Source organism: Paralichthys olivaceus, chromosome 19 (genome assembly GCF_024713975.1).
Source record: "Paralichthys olivaceus isolate ysfri-2021 chromosome 19, ASM2471397v2, whole genome shotgun sequence".
NCBI classification, from domain to species: Eukaryota; Metazoa; Chordata; class Actinopteri; order Pleuronectiformes; family Paralichthyidae; genus Paralichthys; species Paralichthys olivaceus.
Genome location: NC_091111.1, coordinates 17,374,475 through 17,397,212, shown reverse-complemented (window position 1 = coordinate 17,397,212; position 22,738 = coordinate 17,374,475). Strand labels below are relative to the sequence as shown.

Here is a 22,738-nt window from a genome sequence, read left to right as displayed (position 1 = left end):
CTAGTGTAACAAAGATTCTTATAACTGAGGAAGAGGCCTCACGACTAGAACACGACCTCAAATAAAATGTAACCTGCACTTTGACATTAAGTTAGCTTCGTTTAACTAACTCTGCCTCTTAACCATCTGTTGTAGATGTCTGCCTCTTGTTTGCCCTCCCTTTAACTCTATGTGTACACATGGTATACAAACTTTATATATTTATTACATTTCAGACAAGTGTGTCAATGATTAAAGTATTCATACATAAGAAAAAGTCTGATAGAGATGAAGGGAAAGTGATGACAAACGAATTGAGGAGTAACTTTCAGTAATGATAGAATTTCATTTGTGCAATAAATGATGTGATAAATCTGGGATTTGTGGAGGTCAAGGGTCACGGGGGAGTTTTTCGTTCAACCTGGTGCAAAAGGTCAAGTATTTTATTCCACTACTCTGATTTATTAATGTTCATTAATCCTCCCCTCAGCTTTTTCATGACTTTCTCTCTGTCTTACTTTCTATAGTGTTTCTTCCTTTGGTTTGTTTCAAGTCTGTACTTGGCAGTGCAGAAGAAGCAGAGCATGCTCAGCATTCCTAGGGAGTGTCTGAGAGTCCAACTACTCTGACAGGCGGAAGAGGGAGAGAGTAACACACACACACACACACATACACACACACACACAAACACACACACAAACACACACACACACACACTGATGCATTCTCTCGCTCTCTCTCACTAAAAAGACAGGATACATGTGTGTGCACTTCATGAAGTGGAGGATGTGGGAAACGCCCGTTGCAAGCACAGAAGTACTTTTTTTTTTATATGACATCACTTTGCCTGAGTCACAGCTGGGACAGTCACCGCATCACACGCCCCGGCTGCAAGAGATCCGCATGAAACTGGCCGCCATGTTGGATCAAACCACACATTTATTTTCTATTTTAAAAGAGCCACAGAACAAGGAACAAGTGCACACGGGGTTGCATACGATAACAAACAGTATCATACAAACATATATACAAGCCTGGGGCGTTGTACAATATAAATCATATAAATATCCTGTGGAATTTAAGATGTTTTAAAGTTTTAACAGCCTTTTCGTTGGATGATTTGGACATTACGTTTACATATTGTTCAACGTCTTTCATGAAAAAAAATATATATAAAACAGGGTGTTTTATTGCTATATTTGCCAAAAACGATATCAAATTTTATTATTATTATTATTCTTTTTTAATTTTTTTTCAAGAAAACCTAATCACCGCGTTTTCCCCAAAATGACGAAACATTCAAAAATATGATAAAGATAAAATTTAATAAAGTAAATTTATGACATGTTTTGAAGAATTTCAGATTTGAGCCCAAATGTCAGCGCTGCGCACTCAGTCGCATTTCTGTCAATATAAGACACGCCTACCCTTTTTTTTTTTTAAACCATCGGGAGCCAATCACATCGGGGCGGACGAGTGATGGATGGCAGCGTTCACCAATCGGAGGAGTGGAGTTTGACAGAAGGGGCGGGGAGAGAGGCGCGGCTGTGGTTGCAGGGTGTCGCCGCGGTGGCTCCATTCGAAGGCGGCGGCGGTCGTCTCAGTGTGTCGGGCCTCATCTCTCCGGAGGAAGTGAAAAAAGGGAAAGAAAAAAGGCCGAGATCGTTTCGCACCGGCGGCGAAACAGAGAAAACTTTTCCCCGGCGAGAATCTGAAGCGCCCCCCGCCCCCCCCACGGTCGAGCCTGCGGCGGCTGGAATGACGGAGTGTGCCGAGAATTTGAATTAGCTCGCCGTTAGTTTGAAGAAAGAGGGTAGAGAGACAGCGCGAGCGAGTGAGAGAGAGAGAGGAGCCATTTTGTCCCGACTGTGTGGGAGCAAAGAAAGAGTGGAAAAGAGGAATCACACGGGAGGAGTGCTGGGTTTTTTTTTTTGCTTTCTGTTCTCATGCTATAAGAAGGGGGCAACAATCCGGCCTCGGGGACTCGAACATCTCGGACACGGTATTTCTTTGCTGGTGTATTAGCCAACTAGCTCGCCGAGCTAATCAACAAATCCCAGATTGTTCGGTGTTATCGGTCCAGAGGAGCGGGGCGGCCGGTCGCTTTGGAGAGAAGGAGCTGGCGTTAGACTCCACACGGGCGTGTTAGGTTGCCATTTTCTGTTTTGTTGGGGGTTTTTTTGTTTTTGTTTTTTTTGTGTGGTATCTACCTGGGTGAACACACGCTGCTTCTCAATGGCGAAGAAGACGTACGACTTGCTGTTCAAGCTGCTCCTGATCGGAGACTCTGGCGTGGGGAAGACCTGCGTGCTGTTCCGCTTCTCCGACGACGCCTTCAACACAACCTTCATCTCCACCATAGGTAAGACGGGACCAGGGCGGGTGTCGGGTGTCCAGTTGTGTCTGATTTGTCCCCCGCCCCAGTTCCACAGCTCGGGGGGCTCGCACCCTTCAGCTGGAAGGTGGCAGGCAGGACGAGTGTGGCTAGCCGCCGTGCTAGCAGCGTGCAGCGCCTCTCCAGGCCTGCACAGGTTAGCTTGGAAGCTAGCTGCGGTTTTACGAGCTCTTGGCCGAATCCCAGTTGCCCCCCCCGCCACCCCACTTTCTTTTTCAAATACGTTGTGACTTCGATAACAACACCTGCGGGTTGTCGTGGGTTTAGTTTGCGGGAATGTCTAACAGAACCAGTTTCGGAACCACGGGAGTCGCTGTCATCTCAGTTGACCCAGTAGCTAGGAAGCTAACTAGGCTAGCAGCTATGCAGGGCCGTGCTGGGGTTAACACCAGCACTTATAACAGTCATGTTAGTATTAACCTTTATAAAACCTATATAATCACACGTGTGTCATTAAATACACCTCAAAGCTAATAGTTATATAAGTGTAAGATATATATTCTCCTTCCTCCACAACAGTTCGTAGTTAAACGTAGTTATAAGCAGCAAATTAACAATTATATGTGAGTAAATGTTTTATAACGACTGTCTCGTCCTTTATGTGTCTAATGTAGATCACTTATGAAGATTTCTTCAGAGCTGCCTTGACTTGTTGATTAATCGACTTGGAAGAATTAGTCAGCAACTATTTTGCTCACATATTCATAATGTTAGTCACTTCTCCTGCTCAAATGTCAAACTTTTCCTGTTTAAACTGTTCAAATGTCATCATTAGCAGCTGTTCTTCATTCATATTCATATAGATTTTAATCTGAGACGCAGGCAAACACATTTTTACATGTCACCTCAGGCTATGACAAGTTGGATTGAGATTCAGTTTTTTGTTAAATTATCATAACTGAATAATGTTTTGTATCTGGAGACTCTGACATGTCTCCATTAAGTGCGTCTGTCAGATAATTGCAGTGGAGTAAGCAGTTAGAAATCCCCTCTGAAATGCATCAGTTCAAAAGTGGAAGGAAGTTATATTGAACATTACAGAAACTATCTGTGATTTATATTTAAAGTACTCAGGTAAATATACTAGGAACTTTCCATGTCTCCTCAGACGAGAACCATAAACAATTCATCATGGTGGCATCATCAGCTTTTTTTCCTTCTCTGTCCTCTGCGCATGCGTCCATCATCACGCTCACATGAGTCAAGTGTCAAGCTATGTCAAATCCCTGTGCAGCCGGAGTGAAGGCTCCATTTACTGCTGTTGCTTAAGATCAGCGCTGAGTAATAACGTAACATTAGATGTGTGTTCCTGAACCAAATTAAGCCGACTGTTTGCCATGAACCGGCATTAGATCCTTGATCTCTTGATGGAGCTTTACTGTCAAGCCCTGGTGTTTCGTAGCCTAGGTGTTGACAGACGACTCCTCCTGACTGTATGCCCAACAACACACAACCATAATGGGCAACAGTGTTCCCGATGGCATCCAAGCTAGATTAGATTTGTGGAGGTACAGCCACGAACTGCAGTGTTGCAAAGCTTGCTGTCACATGTAGGTATGTATTTGTGTATGGTTTTTCCACTGTTGTGGCTTTTCTTTGTCTTGTCATCAGCCCAGGACTACACTCAAAACATAGTCATAGGCTTTCATCCAAAATCTCAGGTAGACATTGGCACAGTTAGTCATTGCTGTCATGAAGATTAGGAAGTGCTCATTCAATTTGTATAAAACCCTAGATTGTCCTAAAAGGTGGCAAGATAAGTGGCAATTGCAAACCAACTTACCTCCCTCTTTCTCTGGTTCCCTTCAGGAGTTGTCCTGTTTAAAAAAAAAATATATATACAACATAGTTGTTGTCCAGTCATGTCTCTCACCTTGTCTCTGACCTTTTCTCTGGCTTTGTCTCTCACCATGTCTCCGATCTACATCTGTACTCAAATCAAAGAAGCGTGTGGTATGTTGAGCTGCAAATAGTTAAGGATATGCAGGATTTAATCCAACTCAGTTTGTGCAATTGTCTTTATCATTGTCAAGGCAATTTTGTGGAATTATTCTGAAAATAAAGTCTTGTTTAAGTACCCTATATAACATTTTCCCTACTGGCCTACTTGGACAATAGATCAGAGTTTTACTGGCCCCTTGTAAACTTTCACCAGTCAGAAGTTTCATAATTGAATGATTACAAGGGCCTTTTATTGCAGCACGTGTAGTAACAACCACTCGTTTACACTCTTAAGACATTAATGAGTAGAATAAAAAGAAAAAAGTCACACAAACATAGAGTACAGAACTACCATTAGATGTTTTATTGCTGAAAACAAATCTCATGGCAGATTATTAAAAGACAGGTAACAACATGGCCATGAGGGGACAAGTGTCTGATCGTGTCAGTATTTTCATATTGAAATAAAAAAGAACCTGGTGCCAAATTTGCTTCATGCAATGTCTCATCCAATCAGCGCTGAGAATGAAACTCACCGCACCCAGTCCTGGCGTGATCAAACCGGTCACTGCTCAGCCTCAGGTAGCACTGGACACTACAGTCGTCCAGACAAATAAACAGGGCGTTGCGTTGGGTGTGAATGCACCATTAAGACTCCATTGACCAGTCACAGGCCTGGACGGACCAGTGACTGGTCAATCAACTGTACCTGCATAAACTTTTCCTGGCTCTGGGCCACTGGTAATGTTGGACTGTGCCTTGTGGATATACTCCCTGCTAGGAAAGTTGAACCCTGTAGGTTTTCCCTCCGCCTCGTGGTAACTTATTCTGGTTGGAATCAGTGATGTTTTATGATTAGGGGTTTCGTGTCACTGTACTGGAGCACTGTATTATTAGTAAATGCAACAAATTAGTATAGAAAACGTACCAAAGTTTATTTATTTTACAACACAAGTTTCACAAGGATGGAAACATATTTCACAACAGAGACTCGGACGTAACAGCAGAATACAAATGAGCAATGGAATAGTTTTTTTATAACATTTGCAACCGTCTCCACTTTGGCCAGAGATATTAAATTCCTCAATATATAATACTTTTGGGGACGGTTCCAAGTGGCTGCAGCAGGGAATGCAAAACTTTTCTTCCCCGTCTCTGTCTGTACATTATGGACCAGACTGTACATGGATATTTGCAAGATGTGAATTTTAGGACAGGCCCTGGAAACGAATCAGCTTCAGATTTTGATTCATATCTAAAATCACAGGGTGTGAGTGGAAACAAACATTGGGGAGAAATAGCAGAACCTGGACACGTGAAACAGAAGTGGCCTCTTCCTCTGACACAGTCCTCACACCTTTGGAGACACAGTGTGACTGGAGGCACAGCTGCTTCTCAAAATACCCCTGCTGGAAACCCCCCCCCCCCCCCCCCCCCTCTCATCAGTCACTCATCCTCATTTGCAATCCTCTGAGTGTCCTTTTCTCTGACCCCCCCCTTGGTTTACATTATAGGTTATGCATATCAAGAGTGCTGAACATGCATAATGTTGCAGTCTGAAACCCCTGTCAACAACACGTCGTGAATTTTGCATGGAAACTGGCAGATTCTGTGGAATTCAAACTCGTGGAAGGAATGGTTCCTCTCGGATGAAAAGAAAACCGCTCATAAACCGTGTACTCTGTGTTCAGGACTTCCCGTTTAGTTTTTGACTGTGATAGAAAGCGTCGCTCTCTTCTGGTGGAGCATTCCCACTTTTCCACCGATTGGATCAATGTTGCGTAATTGCACAAGGCCTGTATTTTCTTGACAACTAGCCAGTGCACCTCACCAGGAGAAAAGCTCGACAGTGTTTTTTTTACTCCTCACTAGGAACGACACTGATGTTATGTGATATGTGCTGGGCCAGAGTTTGAGTGCCTGAACTTTTTTAGTAGTTGATGCAACAAAAGCTGAAACACAAAAGTGTTTTAGTGGCTAAAATCAATGTAGGCAAACATAACTGTAGTTCCTTTTCTAAAACATCCATCTCCTTCCCCTTGTCTGTTTTTCTTTCTATCAACCTCTATCTTTCTTTCCTCCCTCCCTCTCTCTGGGGTGTGAATAATATATAGTGAGTCATACTTTGGCAGTCAGTTCCTTCATTATTCTGTGGCCCTGCCCCACCTAGAGCACAGCTGTTTCTTGGTCTTTTTTAGCTAACCACGATTTCTGACCAAAGCAGAACTGACATCTCAGTGTTTAAGAGGAAAACACTACTCGATGGCCAAAAGTGAAAATGGTGATGAGTCACCACCTCCTTCAGTCCTTCACAGTCATGACTCAACTCAAATAGTTTCAAGATCATGGATTACTTGTCTGCTTTAGCACTTTAGAAATTTATATTTGAAGTCATAGGATTTAAAAAACATATTTTTCTATGGACATAACGAGGATTAAACATAAGAGAGAAGAGTCCAAGAAAAAAACGTCTCGATGATGGGAAACATCAGGACACATCCAAAATAATTACATCCAAAGTACGGAACAGAAACTGAAAAATGAGTTTCCATTGCTGAACAGTTTGTTATTTGTAAAACTCAAAAACATCCACAGCTGTCTGCTCTCCTGCCACAGAAAGTAAAGTGTCCCTTCACTGCACCAATAACTCTTCAGCATCTCACAACAACATCTGTAATCCAACCAGCTCAGGTTTTTACAGGGACGAGGTTATTGTAGCGCATCAGATCATTTTCTCTGTTTTCCTGCCTCAACCTGATTTCGCTGTGTTACCTGGTTCTGTGCACGTGTGTTCACGCGCTCATTGTTAACCAGCTGCTGATCCCACAACCCTCTGCTTATGGGTTCAAGGTCTGGGCATGACATGGCAGAATCGGGAAGAGAAAGAGGTCATGTTATTGTCTCCCTGATGGAAACAGCTGCCACACACTTTCCATTTTACTCTCTTGCTTAAAATCTTTCTTGGGTTGTTTCTCATTCGTCATTGTTGATGTTTCCATTTTCTCTGTCACTATCTCTGTTTCTCCTGACATCAGCGATGAAGTCTGTAAGCTTTGTAAGCTGCTATTTATCCATTCATCCTTTTCCCACCATTGCTGCCTGTCATGCCAAAAGTGCCTGCCTCTTTCTGTTTGCTGTGTACACTAATGTCTGTATTTTGTTTCACAGGAATAGACTTCAAGATCAAAACTGTTGAATTACAAGGAAAGAAGATCAAACTACAGATCTGGTGAGTCAGTGTGTTGTTGTGAGATGTCTTCTCTTTGTTTGTGTTCACGTGTCGTTGTTCTGTGTGTACTTCAACCTGTACAGGGCTGACAAATGCACAAACTAACTTTGTTACATCATAGTGGAACATCTGTTTGACAAACCTCCCTCAAGCCCAGAAATATTTCAGAACAGGAAATGGTCATCGGCCCGTCAGGAGGTCTGCACTAGGTTCACCATGTTACTACACAACACCCTATATTCATCAGCTGAAATTACTTAATTTGTAATGTTTTGTTTGCAAAGACATAAAATGCCATACTTCATCTTATTTACATTTAACTCAGGTAAACAGGTATTTAATAACTTTCTCAATTGGGCTGTAACTAATGGCAACGATTAGTTCATTAATATGTTGACAGAAAATTCATCCGTAACTATTTTAATGAGTGAACAGTCGCTCTTTCTCTTTCCTTTTCTTTCTTTCTCTTTCTTTCTCTCTCTCTCTCTCTTTCTCTTTCTCTTTCTTTCACTCGCTATCTCTTTCTTCATAGTTGTTGTAATGTCGGTTTATGAGGATTCAGGTGCCATCACAGTTTATCACCATTACAATGTTGCTGCACAAAACTGTTATATGATACCCTGAAATTTTTATGATACAGTGACATATCCTCAACAGCAGACAAAAGTCTTTTCATTTAAAGTTTAATCATTCAATGTTATCTAGAACTGAGGCACCTGCACAGCCACACCCATGGTTCTATGAATTCACACAATAGAAAAGTAACTTTGCTTATAGAGTCGCTCAGGTACCAAAACAAGAAAACATTTTATCTTCTTGAGTCTGACTACATGTTGAATCCCCTCGCCTTCTGTCCCTGTCTGTTTTTCTCTACCACCAGTTCTTTCCTTAAGAAATCAAAGATCATATTAGGCATTTGAAAGGAGTAAGTTGTTGTTGTTGTTGTTGTTGTTGTTGTTGTCGGGTTTCCGCCACGTTCATGTTGCAGCAGGGCCCTGGCATCTTGTTCGGTGCTGTATTACCCTGCCACATGTCCCCCGCTCATCTGCAATCACTGAACACTTTAACAGTAAACACCGATGATTGATTCACTCTAGAGTTTATGAGACATGTATTTTGAGACATGGAGAAAAAAAAATTGTACTCGAGGTAAAAGTCTTGAAATTTATGGTGATATTGATTTGAAGTCCAGCTTTATGTTGTTCATCATTCTAAACTGAATATATTTTAGAACGTAATCAGCGTATTGAGAAATGAGGAAAGTTAGTTGCAGCCATTGTTAATGCATGTCTGCTACACAAGGTCTGTGACATAAATAATGAAGTTAGATCATCTCACTTGAGTGAAGTAAAGCAGATGCTGAGTAATCTCTTTTATTCTAACATTTCAAACAAAATCTCAATAAGGTTCAGTTTGATGTGTGGTGCAGTGAAGATCTTAAACCATTTACCGTCTTGGGGACGAGATGCAATGAATACAAATGTAAGAAACGTCTGTGTCGTGTGTTTGTTTAGGGACACAGCCGGCCAGGAAAGGTTCCACACCATCACCACCTCCTACTACAGAGGAGCCATGGGCATTATGCTTGTCTACGACATCACCAACGCCAAGAGCTTTGAAAACATCAGCAAATGGCTGCGCAACATTGATGAGGTAAAGATGACCCACGTTTTCCCTCAGCTCCGTGATCACAGCGTCACGTGGTCACAGCATTTTATGAGGCTTTCAGCGAGTTAAGTGTATGAACGGATTTCCTTTGTCTTTGGCATCATGACAAAGTGATAAATAAGTTGAGGGAACGCAGGCAACTTGGTTAACGAGCACCTGATGTGTGCAGCGAGGAATCTGTGTCCATATGCAACAGACTTGATTTATTGTTTGTAGAAATGTTCACTGTAGTAATAGGTTCAGTTACAGAAGCTCCAGACAATGACAAAGGCATATTCGCTGTTTCAGTCTTTGAGTTTTATTTTAAAACTTTCAGCAGCAGCAGGATGATGTGACTGGAACAGAGTCAATTGCTCTGCAGACACTGGTGATTCATCATATCCTACATTAACACTGAACACATTATGTAGACTGTTGATTCTGTAGAAACCTCAAACTGTAAATCAGAAAGATTTTATATCTACTAACCACAGATTCGTTTACAGAGAGCACTGGATATGTTAATGCCGATTGGGGGGGGGGGGGTCGCTTTCCTGTAATTTTTCTCACCTTCGCTTTGACTTAAGTCGAGGAAAAGGAAGCACATTGCATTTCCTGAGAACTCTGAGCTCGACCTTGTTCATGCCGCGGCTCTGTGTTTGAAAGCTCGTGGTTCCCTCTGGAATACGCTGCATGGATTTCTGCTTCGTGGAAAGTGCCATGAAAACAGTGTTAAATCAGTGGGTCTCCACCTCCTTTTGTCCTGTAACGCTCTAAAACAGCACGATGTCACTTGTGAACTATATTTCAAGTGGGTGCAATTCTCAGTTTTGACACCTTTTACCAAAAAGCCTTGTCGTCAGTCAGTTGACAGGATTTATGATGACAATCATTATGAAAAGGCAAATACTTCCTGATTTCAGCTTCTCAAATGTGAAAAGTTGCGGCTGCTCTTACATGATTTAAAAACTGGAAGTCTGTGGTTCTTATACTTTTCTTTTACACTGTGACTTTTGAAGATGTCACGTTGAACAATGGCAAACCATGAAAAGAATTGTTCACTCTGATGTTTTTAGGATTTCATAATTAGGATAATAATTTGATGCCATACTAGTTTATTTTAATTGTTTTCATTGGACCAAAAAGTTTTATCAAAAATCTGAAAATTGGTCAGAAATTATGTTTGATTATCTTTGAATTATTTAATGACAAAAAGAGTCAGTTTGATGCAGTTTACAAATGTCTTAAACACAGTGTGTCTGCCCCCTGTTGGCCAGTATTTGACTTGATATGTAAATATTCCACCTTTTATCACCTGGTTGTGTTGAAATGAGTTTGACCGATCGACTTCCTGGGACCCGGTCCAAACGGGAATGAGTCAAAACAAACTGGGTGTGTGAAAATAATGAGCACTGATATTTTCTGTTGCTGAAGTCGTCTGATCATCTGCTCTTTGTTTTTTTTTCTCCTTTATCTTTTTTCAGCATGCAAATGAGGATGTTGAAAGGATGCTGCTAGGCAACAAGTGTGACATGGAGGACAAGAGGGTCGTACCAAAAGCCAAGGGGGAGCAGGTGAGATGGTGCAGCCCCCTGCAGCTACACGAAGCCCTTCGTCATAACACCTCCCGCGTCCTGATTGGCTCATTTGTTGCTGCCCTTTTTGTCGACACATATTCAATTCGTAGTCGTGAACGTACAGAAACCTTACGATCGTTACGTGTCCTGCGGTTTATTCCACGGATGTAGTGAGAGGTTGTATTTACAGCGTTTGCTACGAACTCATTCAGCAGTAAAAGTTTTAAAACACAGTGTGAAGCAGCAGGAGAGAGACTTAGGAGACTTAAACACACAAAGCATGAAGAATAGATTAAAAACTAAGTATTATAACATGAACATAGTGTGGAATGTGTTATTACAGGGTTAACCCTAACCCTTTAAAATCTGCATGTACACACAGGACCTCTACAGAGCCTGAGCTACTGTTTGTCTGTACTTGCCATGAAGGCTTATGTTTCTTGGGACATTAGCCACGTGAACTAATCAAACATTGTAAACTTATATCTTTTAAAAAAGCTGCAAAAAGGACAAACATGGGATCGACTATGTTGATCGAGCAATGATGTCATTGAAAATACTGGCTGCTGTAGTGAAACTATCTCAGGGTAAAATACAGTTAAAGTAAATTTAATCCCCCTGTTCCCGACAGTTTTCGTAGTTTATGTCTGAAGAGCTTTAATGGGACGAGTGCAGGGTCGCACTGGATCTCGTCCACAGCTGTGACGCAGATAAAGAGTGTTTGTTTATTTACTGCTTCATGACTGTGGCGACGCTGCGGCTCTACATCGGAATTATAACAGGATTAGAGCTTTCAGGGTAACCTCCCAGTTACACAGCCACTCAGCCAGAACAAGTGATAACATGTGTCGGTGTGCAGAGTGTTTCAGACCAAAGTGAACTAGCAGTGACTAGTCAGTCTGCACATTTAGCAACATCAGATACAAGTCTGCTTACTCATACAAACACACCTACCTGACTAGACTGCTGTGTGTGTGTGTGTGTGTTGGTAACACCAGTGACACCTGATCTCTGCTCCACATCAGACACTTTATTTTCGGACCGGACCTTCTCGTCGCTCTAACTCGATCTCGTTTCCTCTCCACAGATTGCGAGGGAGCACGGCATTAGGTTTTTTGAGACGAGTGCTAAGGCCAACATCAACATCGAGAAGGCTTTCCTCACGTTAGCAGAAGACATCCTCAGAAAGGTGAGCGAGCCGCGGAGTGATTGGGAGATTCCATAAGTTGAACTGGAAAATGTTCCTCAACTGAAGAACTGAAATCTTAATATTATAAAAGGTTTCAGACAAACTTCAGTGGAAATGATAATCACAGTGACGACACATCGCCGAAGCCTCAGAATCGTTTCAGAGCGACTTGACTTGTGTGACGTTTCATTCTAACGTGTTTTTTGTGTCGTCCTCGTCAGACGCCTGTAAAAGAGCCCAACAGTGAAAACGTCGACATCAGCAGCGGAGGTGGAGTCACAGGCTGGAAGAGCAAGTGCTGCAGTTGAACAACTCCTCTGTTTCACGCACACTAACGCACACAGACAGACACACACACACACTCACACACTCTCTCTCTCTCTGTCTAACTGCTAACTCTAACTCTCTCGCCCTCTAACCTGTCTCATGAGTTGTTCTTGCACACTGACACTCTGTCTCTTTTATCAGAATAAAACAATAAACCACTTCACTTGTTTGACCCCTCCACCCTTCCACCTCCTCCTCTTCATCCTCCACCCCCCCACCACCACCACCTCCTCCCACCTCCATGTTTTTCCATCTGATGATCATTTTTATTTCTGATAAAAAGAGAAATCCAGTCACGTTTCTTGTCTTTTGTTTTAAAGGTTGTTTAAAAAAAAAATAAGAAAAAAGAGTGTGGAAAGACAAGCTCATGTTTTTAATATTTCCTTTGCCTGAGCTCACCTGGTCGGACCCCCTCACCTCTCCACCCCCTAACCCCACCCCCCAAACCCTCGTAACCCGCAGCACTCACCTTCAGTCAGAGGAAATAAAAATACAAAAAAAAAAAAAAAAAAAAGACAAACGTAGGATTAACATTTTGTACATTCAGTGACGTTTCTGTTTAACAATATTCGGTCATTTACAATTTGTTACCAAGTGACGGAGGCGTGGCCAGCTCCTTTTGTATGTGGGGGTTTATTTTGTCCTGTGCCTTATATGGAAGACAGGGGCGGGGCTGTGTGGTGGGCGGAGCCACATCCACCCAATGAAATTACAGTTTAATATTCTGTCGGTTCACGGAGACGCCGGACCGAAGCGGAAACGTTTGAATTTCTCCTCCAGCCAAGAGAACGGCATTATACAGTATATGTCCTGTTTATTGATGTTTTATTTTTGTCTGTATGATTTATTTTACTTTTGTTTTTTCCCCTTATCTGGGTTTTTGTTTTTGTTTTTTTCCTGCATGCAGATTTCTTTGGGTTGGAAGCGTTTCTGTAACGTTGTGTAACGTTTGCCACTGGGGAACTGTGGGAGGGAGGGACACAAGTTCTCTTTGGAAATTCAAACAATTTTGCAGATCCATTAAAAATAAGCTTGTTTAAGTTAACTTGTTTGTCCTCAATCATGTGACCGCGTGTGTCCGCTTGTGTCAGATTTCCAACTAACGAGGTTCGAGAAGTCGGAAGCAAAAAAAAAAAACTACATGAAGATAAAAGTTAATATCGTAAATTTGATCGATCTGTCCTCAGACCCTCGGACCTGAGAAAAGAAAACTTCCCTAAATAAACTTTACCAGTGAAAAAAAGTAGGAAAGCTGAGAAGTACCACGGATATTGAAATAGTGTTGTATTGTAGAGTGGGGCCCAGTAAACTGGGTCAGTAGGCTTGGTTGCCACTGGCGCCTCCTGGTGGCACCAGGCCTGAAAATCATCACTGACCTGCATCTTCTACATGAAACAATGAGACAAAACTTAAGTTTGTGTGTTTTACTTTCCTAAATGAAGTATTTGGTCCGTATACGTTAACATGAAATAACTGATGTGTTAATGTTGCGGCTTGTTAGAGTGAACATATACTTTCGGCAACTAATGGAAACTTCCATCTGTAATTTGGTTTCATTTCATTGTATTGAATAATTTTAACAATAGTATATACTGCTGGTAATGAATACTTAATCATAGTTTGAATCTAAAATAATCAGAATCTTAAGATCAGAAAACTAGCAGAAAGTGTTAAGTACATATATCTCAGTTGTAAATAATACAGTAAATGTACTTCGTTACTTTCTATCTATGGGTTCTTGACTGTTTATTGGACTAAACGTGACATTTACACTCATTGTCTTGGACGTTATTAGTCTGTGATGGTAATTTAAGTATTTCCTGACACTGTTAATCGCTAAGTTGATAAAATCACCCACAGATGATTGTTAATCTAACGGTCGGTTACCACTGACAACAAAACAACGAGGCAGGTGTGGATGTAAAACATGTTTTGTTCTTTACATTCTTTATTTATCACCCTCGTCCCTGAACCCAAACCTCCCGCAGCAATAATGTACACAAAAATAAAAACTCTCTCACTTAACAATGAAAACACAGAAGCAGTGCAGAGTCACCGTCAAGTCCATAACAACTACATTCAGAGAGATTTGCCTTTAACTCAAAGAACAAAGTACAGCGGGTTTACAAAACCATCATCAGGATTTATGTCGGAGAGCCGGTCTGTTTTCCACTTTTAGTACAGATGCACAGGAAACATGTCACGTGACGCAGGTCGGCTTCTGTCGCGTTGCTCAAAGACAGGAAGTGTGGAAAAACAGGCATTTCTGCTCGATACTGAAATAATTTCATCTTTTGTCTTGCGATGTTATTCTCTAAAAACAAAAAGTAAAAGAAAAACCCCATCTATTTAGTGCTTTGGTTGAGAGATGAGAGTAAAAGAGTGACAGCGATGGAAGAGTACATTTTACAAAAAGGCTTTAAATCTATGTTGAGTGGTGTGAATTAGTGATTCTGTGTGTTACGAGACAGAGAAACAACACGGAGGCAGCAGCAGTGACACTGAGGAGGGCCTGCCCTAAGAGAAAAATAAAATAAAGCAGCTGACGGAGGAGAAATATATTTACATCAACTGTGTACAACTTAATTTATAAATACATTTTACGTATAAATTAGAAAAATAAAACAACTACTGTAAATCAATCACGCTACCGCTACTCTCATTTTAAAGTCTGATTATTAACCCTCTATATTTGGTGAAAGATAAAAAATAAAAATCGAAAAAAAGGCACAGCAATGAATAATTAGAGCGATTTATCCCTGCAAACTTCTACGTCGCTAAACCCCCATCGCAACAGACATTAAAATATAAATTAAGACGATTTTCTATTTTAATTCTTTTTTTCTTTTTCTTTTTTAAACCAACAGAAGATTAAGTCCCGCACTCAAACAGCGTCTACACTAACGTCACCAGTTACAATTCTCTTAAATAAATTAAGGCTTTAAGGGGATTCGAGTTCAGTCACAGAAACAGAACCCTGATTTTTTTTTTCCTCAGGCAGCACATTTCACACGTCTAACTCTCGACACACGACAGGAACCGGCTTCATGAGGTTAGATGAGCAGATTTCAAACTTGATAGTTTAACATGTTTGTTTGATCCCAGCAAAATAAGTTGTAGTGTTTCCCCTCGGAGACTCCAGAAGACACGGTCCCACTTCGCAAGACAACTTTGTAAAATCAGCGTCGTCGGTTTCTTCCCGTCGAGACTCAAACGCAGCCCGGGAGTTTTCAAACTTAACAACCACAGCAGCATTTCCAAATATCTCCGTTTGTAGTTTAGCTCCAGATCCTCCCACTTCCCTTAAAAAGATAAGCGGCATAAATAATAGATGGATTACGAAGAAGCGCCAAAGTCTGGGTTATTAATGCGAAACGCTTTGTTTGTATGAACAAGAGAATTAGTCAATAATCCTTCGCTGCAGGCTGAGAGCGTTAAGGTGCTGACAGAGTCAATCAGTCTCTATGCTAAGCTAACCAGCTTCATATTTATCGTACAAACACGAGACGCAGTAATCGTCTCATCGAGTTTTCAGTGAAGAAGCAAATTAGTGTTTTTAACTGTTCCTTTAAGTCGTCGTGTGAATATCTGAAGTCTGGTGATTGGATCTCTGTAGAGTTTTCATCCAACAAACACACTTTCTACGTTTAATGTTTTAAATGCTGTTCTGTTCAAACCCCCTCCACACACACACACACACACACACACACACGCACACACACACACGTACACACACTCACTCACACCTTCAGCAAACTCGCTATGTACAAGCGGCTCAGTCTGGTGCTACACGTAGACCAGGTCTCGGCCCTGTGGCGCTGAGCTGCCGGCTGCCTCCTGCACCGGGCTCTCGGATTCCGCCTCGTCCTCGTAGCCCTCGTACTCGATGGGCTTGGGGCAGCTGTACGGGTGGCCGTTGTCGTCGAAGAAGCGGCGGAAGGTGAACTCGTAGAAGGCGTGCTCGGGGTGTTTGCCGTTGCGGAACCAGCCGTTGAGCGTGTCGTTGAGGTTGTCCTCGCCATCGCTGTCGCTGCTCCACAGCTTGTCCGGGTCCACGGGGTCGAAGTTGGAGGTGTCTGTGGAGTGGGCGATGGTGGGGATGTACGGCGCCACCTGCTGTCTCTGGTCACTGGAGAAGTCGATGGTCTTGAAGAAAGGATGGGCTTTGATTTCGTCCGCGCCGTTCTTGCCGAGGCGGTCCTCAGGACCTCGGCACAGTTTGACGATGAGATCGGACGCCTCCGGGCTGAGCTTGGCTTGTGGGGGAATGTGCAGCGTGCTCTTCCAGTTTATCACCTGGTTTCAACACAGAGAGACAGAGACACTCAGAGACAATGAAGTCTGAGGATGCGAAACATTTCACTGCAGGTGCCACGCATACCTTCAGCTGCGTCTCCAGGGGCGTGGTCGCTAAGAAGGGAGGCTGTCCGACAACCATTTCATACAGGATGACACCGACGCTCCACCAATCACAGAGCTGGGTGTATCCTGGAGAAGATTCAAGACATTTTTACACCAATCAACCTGCAGCAACAATCTCTCCCTACAAAAGAGACGTCTTCAATACACAAATCCATTTAATTGGTTGATTGAATAAACATCTGTCTTACTTTTCTTTCCCATATTTTACAAAAATTTCATTGAATTTTTGATTGAAATCTTCAGATTTGGATGAAAAACAAGTTCCAGCTTCCTCCTGCACTGTACCTGTTCGGAGCAGCACTTCTGGTGCTATGTAGTTGGGCGTCCCCACGAGCGAGTGAGCCAGACAGCGCTGGTGCTGCCGAGCCTTCCTCCGCTCCAGAGGCTTCAGTCGGTCGGTGCAGCGGCAGTTAGCCGGGTCTTCCCACTCTTTACTGAAGTCCATGCTGTCCTGCCTCACGTGGTCGCCTGGACAAAAGATCACATCGCTCGTTACGTCAATCAGCTGTGGCTTTCTTTTTATTAGAAGAATGTAATCAGACTAAAAACTGATACTCACCGCTCTGGTAATACTTGGAGTCGTGTGTCCAGCGGAAACCGGTACAAAGACCGAAGTCGGTCAGCTTTATGTGTCCGTCTCGGTCGATGAGAATGTTGTCAGGTTTGATGTCCCGGTGGATGAAGCCCATCTTGTGGACGCTCTCCACGGCGCAGGTGAGCTCTGCGATGTAAAACTGAGCCAGCTCCTCTTTGAAGATGCCGAGTCGGATCAGAAGACTCATCATGTCTCCTCCGGGGATGTACTCCATGACAAAGTACAGGTTGTCCTTGTCTTGGAAGGAGTAGTAGAGACGCACCACCCACTCGTTGTCGGCTTCAGCCAGGATGTCCCTCTCGGCCTTTACGTGGGCCACCTGGTTCCTCAGCAGCACGTCCTTCTTGCGGAGAGTTTTCATGGCATACAGAGCTCCCGTGTCCTCTTTTCTGGCCAAACACACCTCACCGAAAGCGCCGATGCCGAGGGTCTTGATTCGTTTGAACATGGACTTATCCATCTTGGCTCGCTTTAGCCGGATGTAGTTGGACTCTTTCTGACAGAGCATCATACGCATCTGCTCCTGGGCTTCTGAAGACAGACCCACCTGAGGACAAGAGAAAGATTTTAATTTGTGATATAGAATAGTATAAATCGAAATGCACATAAATACGTGTACTCGTGGTTAGACATAAACTGAAACTAAGAAAAATCAACCGAGGAAAACCAATGCAAATAAAACAAGATGCAAAAATTTTAAAAAGATGCACAAGCAGTGATTTTATCAGTGAGACGAAGTTCATTTCCTTCAGACACAGAGAAAATGTCATGCCTTTCACAACAACAGCTTACTTGAGTGTGTAATGAACAGCAGAGATACCTTTACCTTGTCAGATCAGCTGTTAGTGACAGCGAGGAGAGAAAGGAAGAGAAAGAACAGCTGAGAAAAAATAGAATAATACGATAGAGACAGAGAAAACAGTGATTACAAGATAGTTCAGGGGAAAACAGTTGGAAAATAGCAAAGAGTCAAGAAGATTCACTTCTGTGATGAATTAAGAAAATACTTTCTGTGATTTCTCACCCGTTGCATCTCACTCTCCAGCTGCTTCCTCCGTCTGATCCGCTGCTGATGGTTCTTTAAGATGTTCTCCACGTGTTGCTCCATGAAGAACTTGAAGGCCTGAGGGGAGTACAGTGCGATCCTGCCGGACTCTCCCCTCCGCTCCTCGTCTTTCTTGTTACGGCGGACGGGAACGGGCGATGTCGTGATCTGTTTCTTCTCCTTCTCCGTCGCCGTGGTGCTTTTGGCGTTTTCTGCCGTCTTGTCTCTGGAGTTGTCACCTCCGCCGCCCTCCTCCTCAGCCGGCTCGTCCCTGCCAGAGCCGAGTTTATTCACACCTGGATCGTACGCTGGGGGTAAAGGTGCCGCCGCCTGCTGGAGGAGGTGCTTAGGGTAGGGAGGAGGAGGACCCTGGTAGCTGGGTACTTCTGCTACTACAGGGATCTGAGGAGCAGGAGCTGGGGGCTCTTGGTAGGCAGGTGCAGCTGGTGGTGGTGGAGCCTGCTGCAACCATGGAGGGTGTGTGGGCGCCACAGCGGTGTGCAACTCAGGTTTGTGAACACGCATGCTTTTGACTGGCTGCAGGATGGGAGCTTGGGTGATGGCAGTGACTGTGGTGGCAGAGGGCTGGGAGCTGGTCGGGTGAGGTCCTCTGCCATTCAGCTGGTGGTTGTTGAAGGAGTTGGAGCGCACTGGCATGTTGTGTTGCCACGATGGGGACAGATCTTGGTTGCCGTTGTTGCCGGAAGAGGACTGAGGCTGATTGGAGACCAGAGGGGGCTGGGCCCAGGACTGAGGAGGGCCAATGTTGCACAAATCAAGGTTGTGACTGTTCCGGTTGGGTACCATCAGGGACTGAGGGATGTTTCCACCATTTACGTACGAGGGAGAGGATGCGGGTCCTCCCATCTGATCAGTGGGACTGTGCCGGCTGCTCTGGTTGACTGGGTATGGGGGAGGGGGCTGTCGACTGTTCCCCGCCATGTAGTCTGGCTGAGGGGAGCCATTCTGAGACCAGCTGGAAGGGAAGGTGAACTTACTCCCTCCAGAACTTTGCATTATGATGGGCTGGTGGCCCACAGACACTGGACTGATCCCGCGCTGGTTCTGAGAAGCTGCAGCTGAGTACCCATCAGGCCAGGCCCCCTGGGGTACTGGAGAGATACGGGGCACCAGGTAATCCATGTTACCAGAGTAGCGCTTGGTTGACGGGTTGCTGTCCCAGGACGTTGAAGGAGGCATGGCACCACGATTTGGTGGAGGTGTCACACTGCGCACCTGAGGTGGCAGTGGAGGGTTGACTCTCTGGCTGTTCGCAGGGTGACCCTGAGGGAAGGCCGGAGGTGGTCCAGGGCTGTCGGAGCGGTACAATATTCCATCTACCATGATGGGACCGTGTCGAGGAGCCAAAGACTCCTTAGAGCCTTTCCAGCTCGGCCTCCTCAGCACAGACTGTTGCATATGCGAAGGACCTAAACACACAGAAATAAATAATAAATAAATAAAGCATAAATTCTAAATACAAAAGCAAACATACAGAATATAAACACAAAATACTTTCTCATTCCACTTTCCCAGATTTTAGTTAAAACTCAGACGATAGTACAGATCTGTGCTAATCCAGATTTATATTTTGACTTGACTTCTAATGTGATGTGGTTTGTCGTCATCCATGTCCAACCCAGCTTATCTTACCCTGCAATTACTTTTGTGGTTTTGATTCAGAACAGTTGTCAAAACACACACACACACACAAAATACTCATCAATAATAGAGTGTGTTGTCCACCGTCGTGGTGGTAACACGCTACGACAACTGCCCCTCCTTGAACGTATCATTACCGACATCATGTGTTAAACCAACAACCTAATTTCACCTCACTTCTTTCATGCTCTCATTCTCTCAGAGCACTTTGTCATTCTTTAAGCAAACGTCCCAAATCCTGCAAACAATAATCGAGGCTGAACGAACACGCCTGGACGACAGATAAAGAGGAAGAATCAGCCGCTTGTCTCAGAGGACTGTTTATGTACCTGGGGCTTTCAGGCCCGTTGTGTTGGGGTTGGTAACGGCCATCTGTTCCCTCATTGCGTCCTGATAGGTCACCTTAGACATGTAGTCTAAAGACACCCCCACATTACGACTGTTGCTCGGCTTCAGGGTTAAAAAAATAAACAGACAAAATATTGTATTGTTAGAATGAATCACTTCAGCGAGCAAGAACAGATTTCAGATCTATATTTGCTTTAAACTTCATGTTAATAGATTATAGCTAAAGATTGTAATTATTTACATAATCGATTATTCTGCAAATCATTCTCTTAATCAATATATTTATTGCTATGTATATTAAAAAAGTGCAATTATATAGAATCAAGCTGGAAATAGAGATTTTTATTTGGATAACTAAAAAATATGTTGGTTAACGAATGAATTAATACAATAAACACTCTTTAATCGTTGTCATAATTTCTTTCTAGTAACCTGTAACAACTGCTGTTACGTACATACCACTTCAAACTTGGATTTCACACACTGGCTTAAAACAGCCTGGGACCAGCCGACTGAGAAACTATTTCTGTTTTCTCAACCGCACAAGCTCGTCATTCTACTTTGCATACTTGTCATTTTCCAAATAATTCCCCCTTAAGCAATGTGCTTCGGGTTGACTACACTCAATTACAAAGACATGTATAGTATGACTATTCTTCACAGTCAACACAGCACAACAACAACCTGTCTTGGTAACACATACGAGACAAAGGCACTAATCTCACCTCCTCGAACCCAGCGCACGGGGCTTCCAGCGACATGTGTTTGTTCACCTCGGGGCCTGAGCTGTTGGGTTCATTGGCAAAAGGCATCAGGGATTTGCGGATCTCCTGTAGGGCCTTGTGGTAGGGGTTTTTGGGGTTGATGCAGCGCCCTTGCTGCCTCGGATCCTCAGGGAGCATTTTCCCGGCTCCACCTACGTCCACTTTCGGTGGATCTGAGGGTTTGGACAGGTTGCGCAGGCTGTTCCTTATTTCCTGCAGCATTTGCTGGCTGTTGCCGCTGTAGTTGCTGGCGGGGAACGTTTTGGGCCTCATCTGTCGGTATCCTTCGGGTTTCTCCCCTCTCTTCATGTAAACGCATGTATGGTGACGATGGAGGGGGAATGAAGAGGATGTTACTCAGTTCGGGGGGTGCAGAAGGAGGCGGCCGGGGTCTGACTTCACATCTGCATCCTCCTGAAAACAAATGAGTAGGAATACAGAGCACATGTCATGTTACCTAACAGGTTTGGCAAATGAGATGTGGTGATTGCAGTTATTAAGAAATAGTGACAGGTAAACATGAGGAGCTCAGTATTGGTCAGGATGTCATGATTGAAAGCTGATTGATTGATAATTTATAGATTAAAGCTTCTTTTTTTTAATAGAATCAATACAAACCAGGCTAATTAAAGACAACAACTAGTTAAAGATTCAATCAAAATATAACAATAACACGATGGTTTGGGGGCAACAGCCACAACAACAGCAGATAACAGGATATTTTAAACAAACTTTCCACTTGACGAATTACATTTTTAACATTTGTCTCGTTTAAAACTATTTTTAAAAAAATCAACAAAGTGGAGAATCCTGCCTCCGAAATAAAAGCTACACCTCCACAAAACAAGACCCCGTCCACCTGCTAGCATCGTTAGCACTGTGCGCTAACGGCTCGCCGCTGCGGCGCTAATCCAGCGTCCGCACGATGCTAACGCGACTCCGCGGAGCTTCTCGCTAAATGACACTAAAAAAAATAAAAATAAAAAAACACCCGGAAACCGGCGACTGAACCGAGCGGCGGGATGCGTTTTATTTCTTTATCCCGCTTCGTGAGGAGTCTAACGGCGCAGCTGCGACCCCGCGGCCCTGCGCGTCACGCAGGCGTCCATTTGCTGCCGCTAGGCTAACGACAGGTCCGGGTGTTAGCATGTAGCTCGTTGTGCCCGCGTTTGACAACTGACCCGGGGGGGTCCGTAGCCGCCGCTTTACCTCGACGCTTCTCCGGCTCCGACAACACTCCTCGAGTGTTTCCCCCCCGCGACAAGGACGCGATTTCGAGGTCAGTCGCTGCGTCGAGCCGCTCGTTCTCCGGAGCTGCCGAGTTCCTGGGACGTGAGTGACAAGTACAACAGACACCGAAGCTACACACGGCACTTCCGCTGCTTTCACAGTAAAAGACCAGTAAACAAACAAAATAATATCACTTTTTTTAAACTTTAAAATCTAATGATCTCACATATACACACACACGGAACCTTAGTTCAGAGAACAGCAGGTGATTCCACCTACACAACATATAAAGTCCCTCACACACACTTGATTTAAATGAGAAATAAGGTTTTCACACAAATAAAAATAAACAGCGATAAAAATATTTTCGCAGGAGAAATACACTCGA

General features: G+C 43.6%; 2 protein-coding genes across 4 annotated transcripts; one reads left to right on the top strand and one right to left on the bottom strand.

Annotated features, from left to right (window-relative positions):
* Positions 1-1,469: 1,469 nt before the first annotated feature.
* rab10 (RAB10, member RAS oncogene family) lies at positions 1,470-13,329 on the top strand. Its single transcript, XM_020109065.2, has 6 exons — positions 1,470-2,341; positions 7,484-7,544; positions 9,059-9,197; positions 10,676-10,765; positions 11,856-11,957; positions 12,179-13,329. The coding sequence occupies exons 1-6, from the start codon at positions 2,215-2,217 to the stop codon at positions 12,263-12,265; spliced, it is 606 nt and encodes a 201-aa protein (XP_019964624.1). The 5' UTR covers positions 1,470-2,214; the 3' UTR covers positions 12,266-13,329.
* Positions 13,330-14,199: 870 nt separating this feature from the next.
* Positions 14,200-22,489, bottom strand: lats1 (large tumor suppressor kinase 1). 3 transcript variants are annotated; one of them, XM_069515029.1, is made up of 8 exons: positions 22,330-22,489; positions 21,082-21,534; positions 20,338-20,458; positions 18,326-19,776; positions 17,266-17,848; positions 16,992-17,174; positions 16,666-16,772; positions 14,200-16,580 (listed from the first exon to the last, which is right to left on the bottom strand). In XM_069515029.1, the coding sequence occupies exons 2-8, from the start codon at positions 21,427-21,429 to the stop codon at positions 16,071-16,073; spliced, it is 3,303 nt and encodes a 1,100-aa protein (XP_069371130.1). In that variant the 5' UTR covers positions 21,430-21,534; positions 22,330-22,489; the 3' UTR covers positions 14,200-16,070. The 3 variants fall into 3 exon arrangements, with proteins under 3 accessions (XP_069371130.1, XP_069371132.1, XP_069371133.1); XM_069515031.1 differs by having other exon boundaries at positions 22,302-22,461; XM_069515032.1 differs by lacking the exons at positions 14,200-16,580; positions 16,666-16,772; positions 16,992-17,174 and adding an exon at positions 18,128-18,181 and having other exon boundaries at positions 17,677-17,848; positions 22,330-22,485.
* Positions 22,490-22,738: the final 249 nt, after the last annotated feature.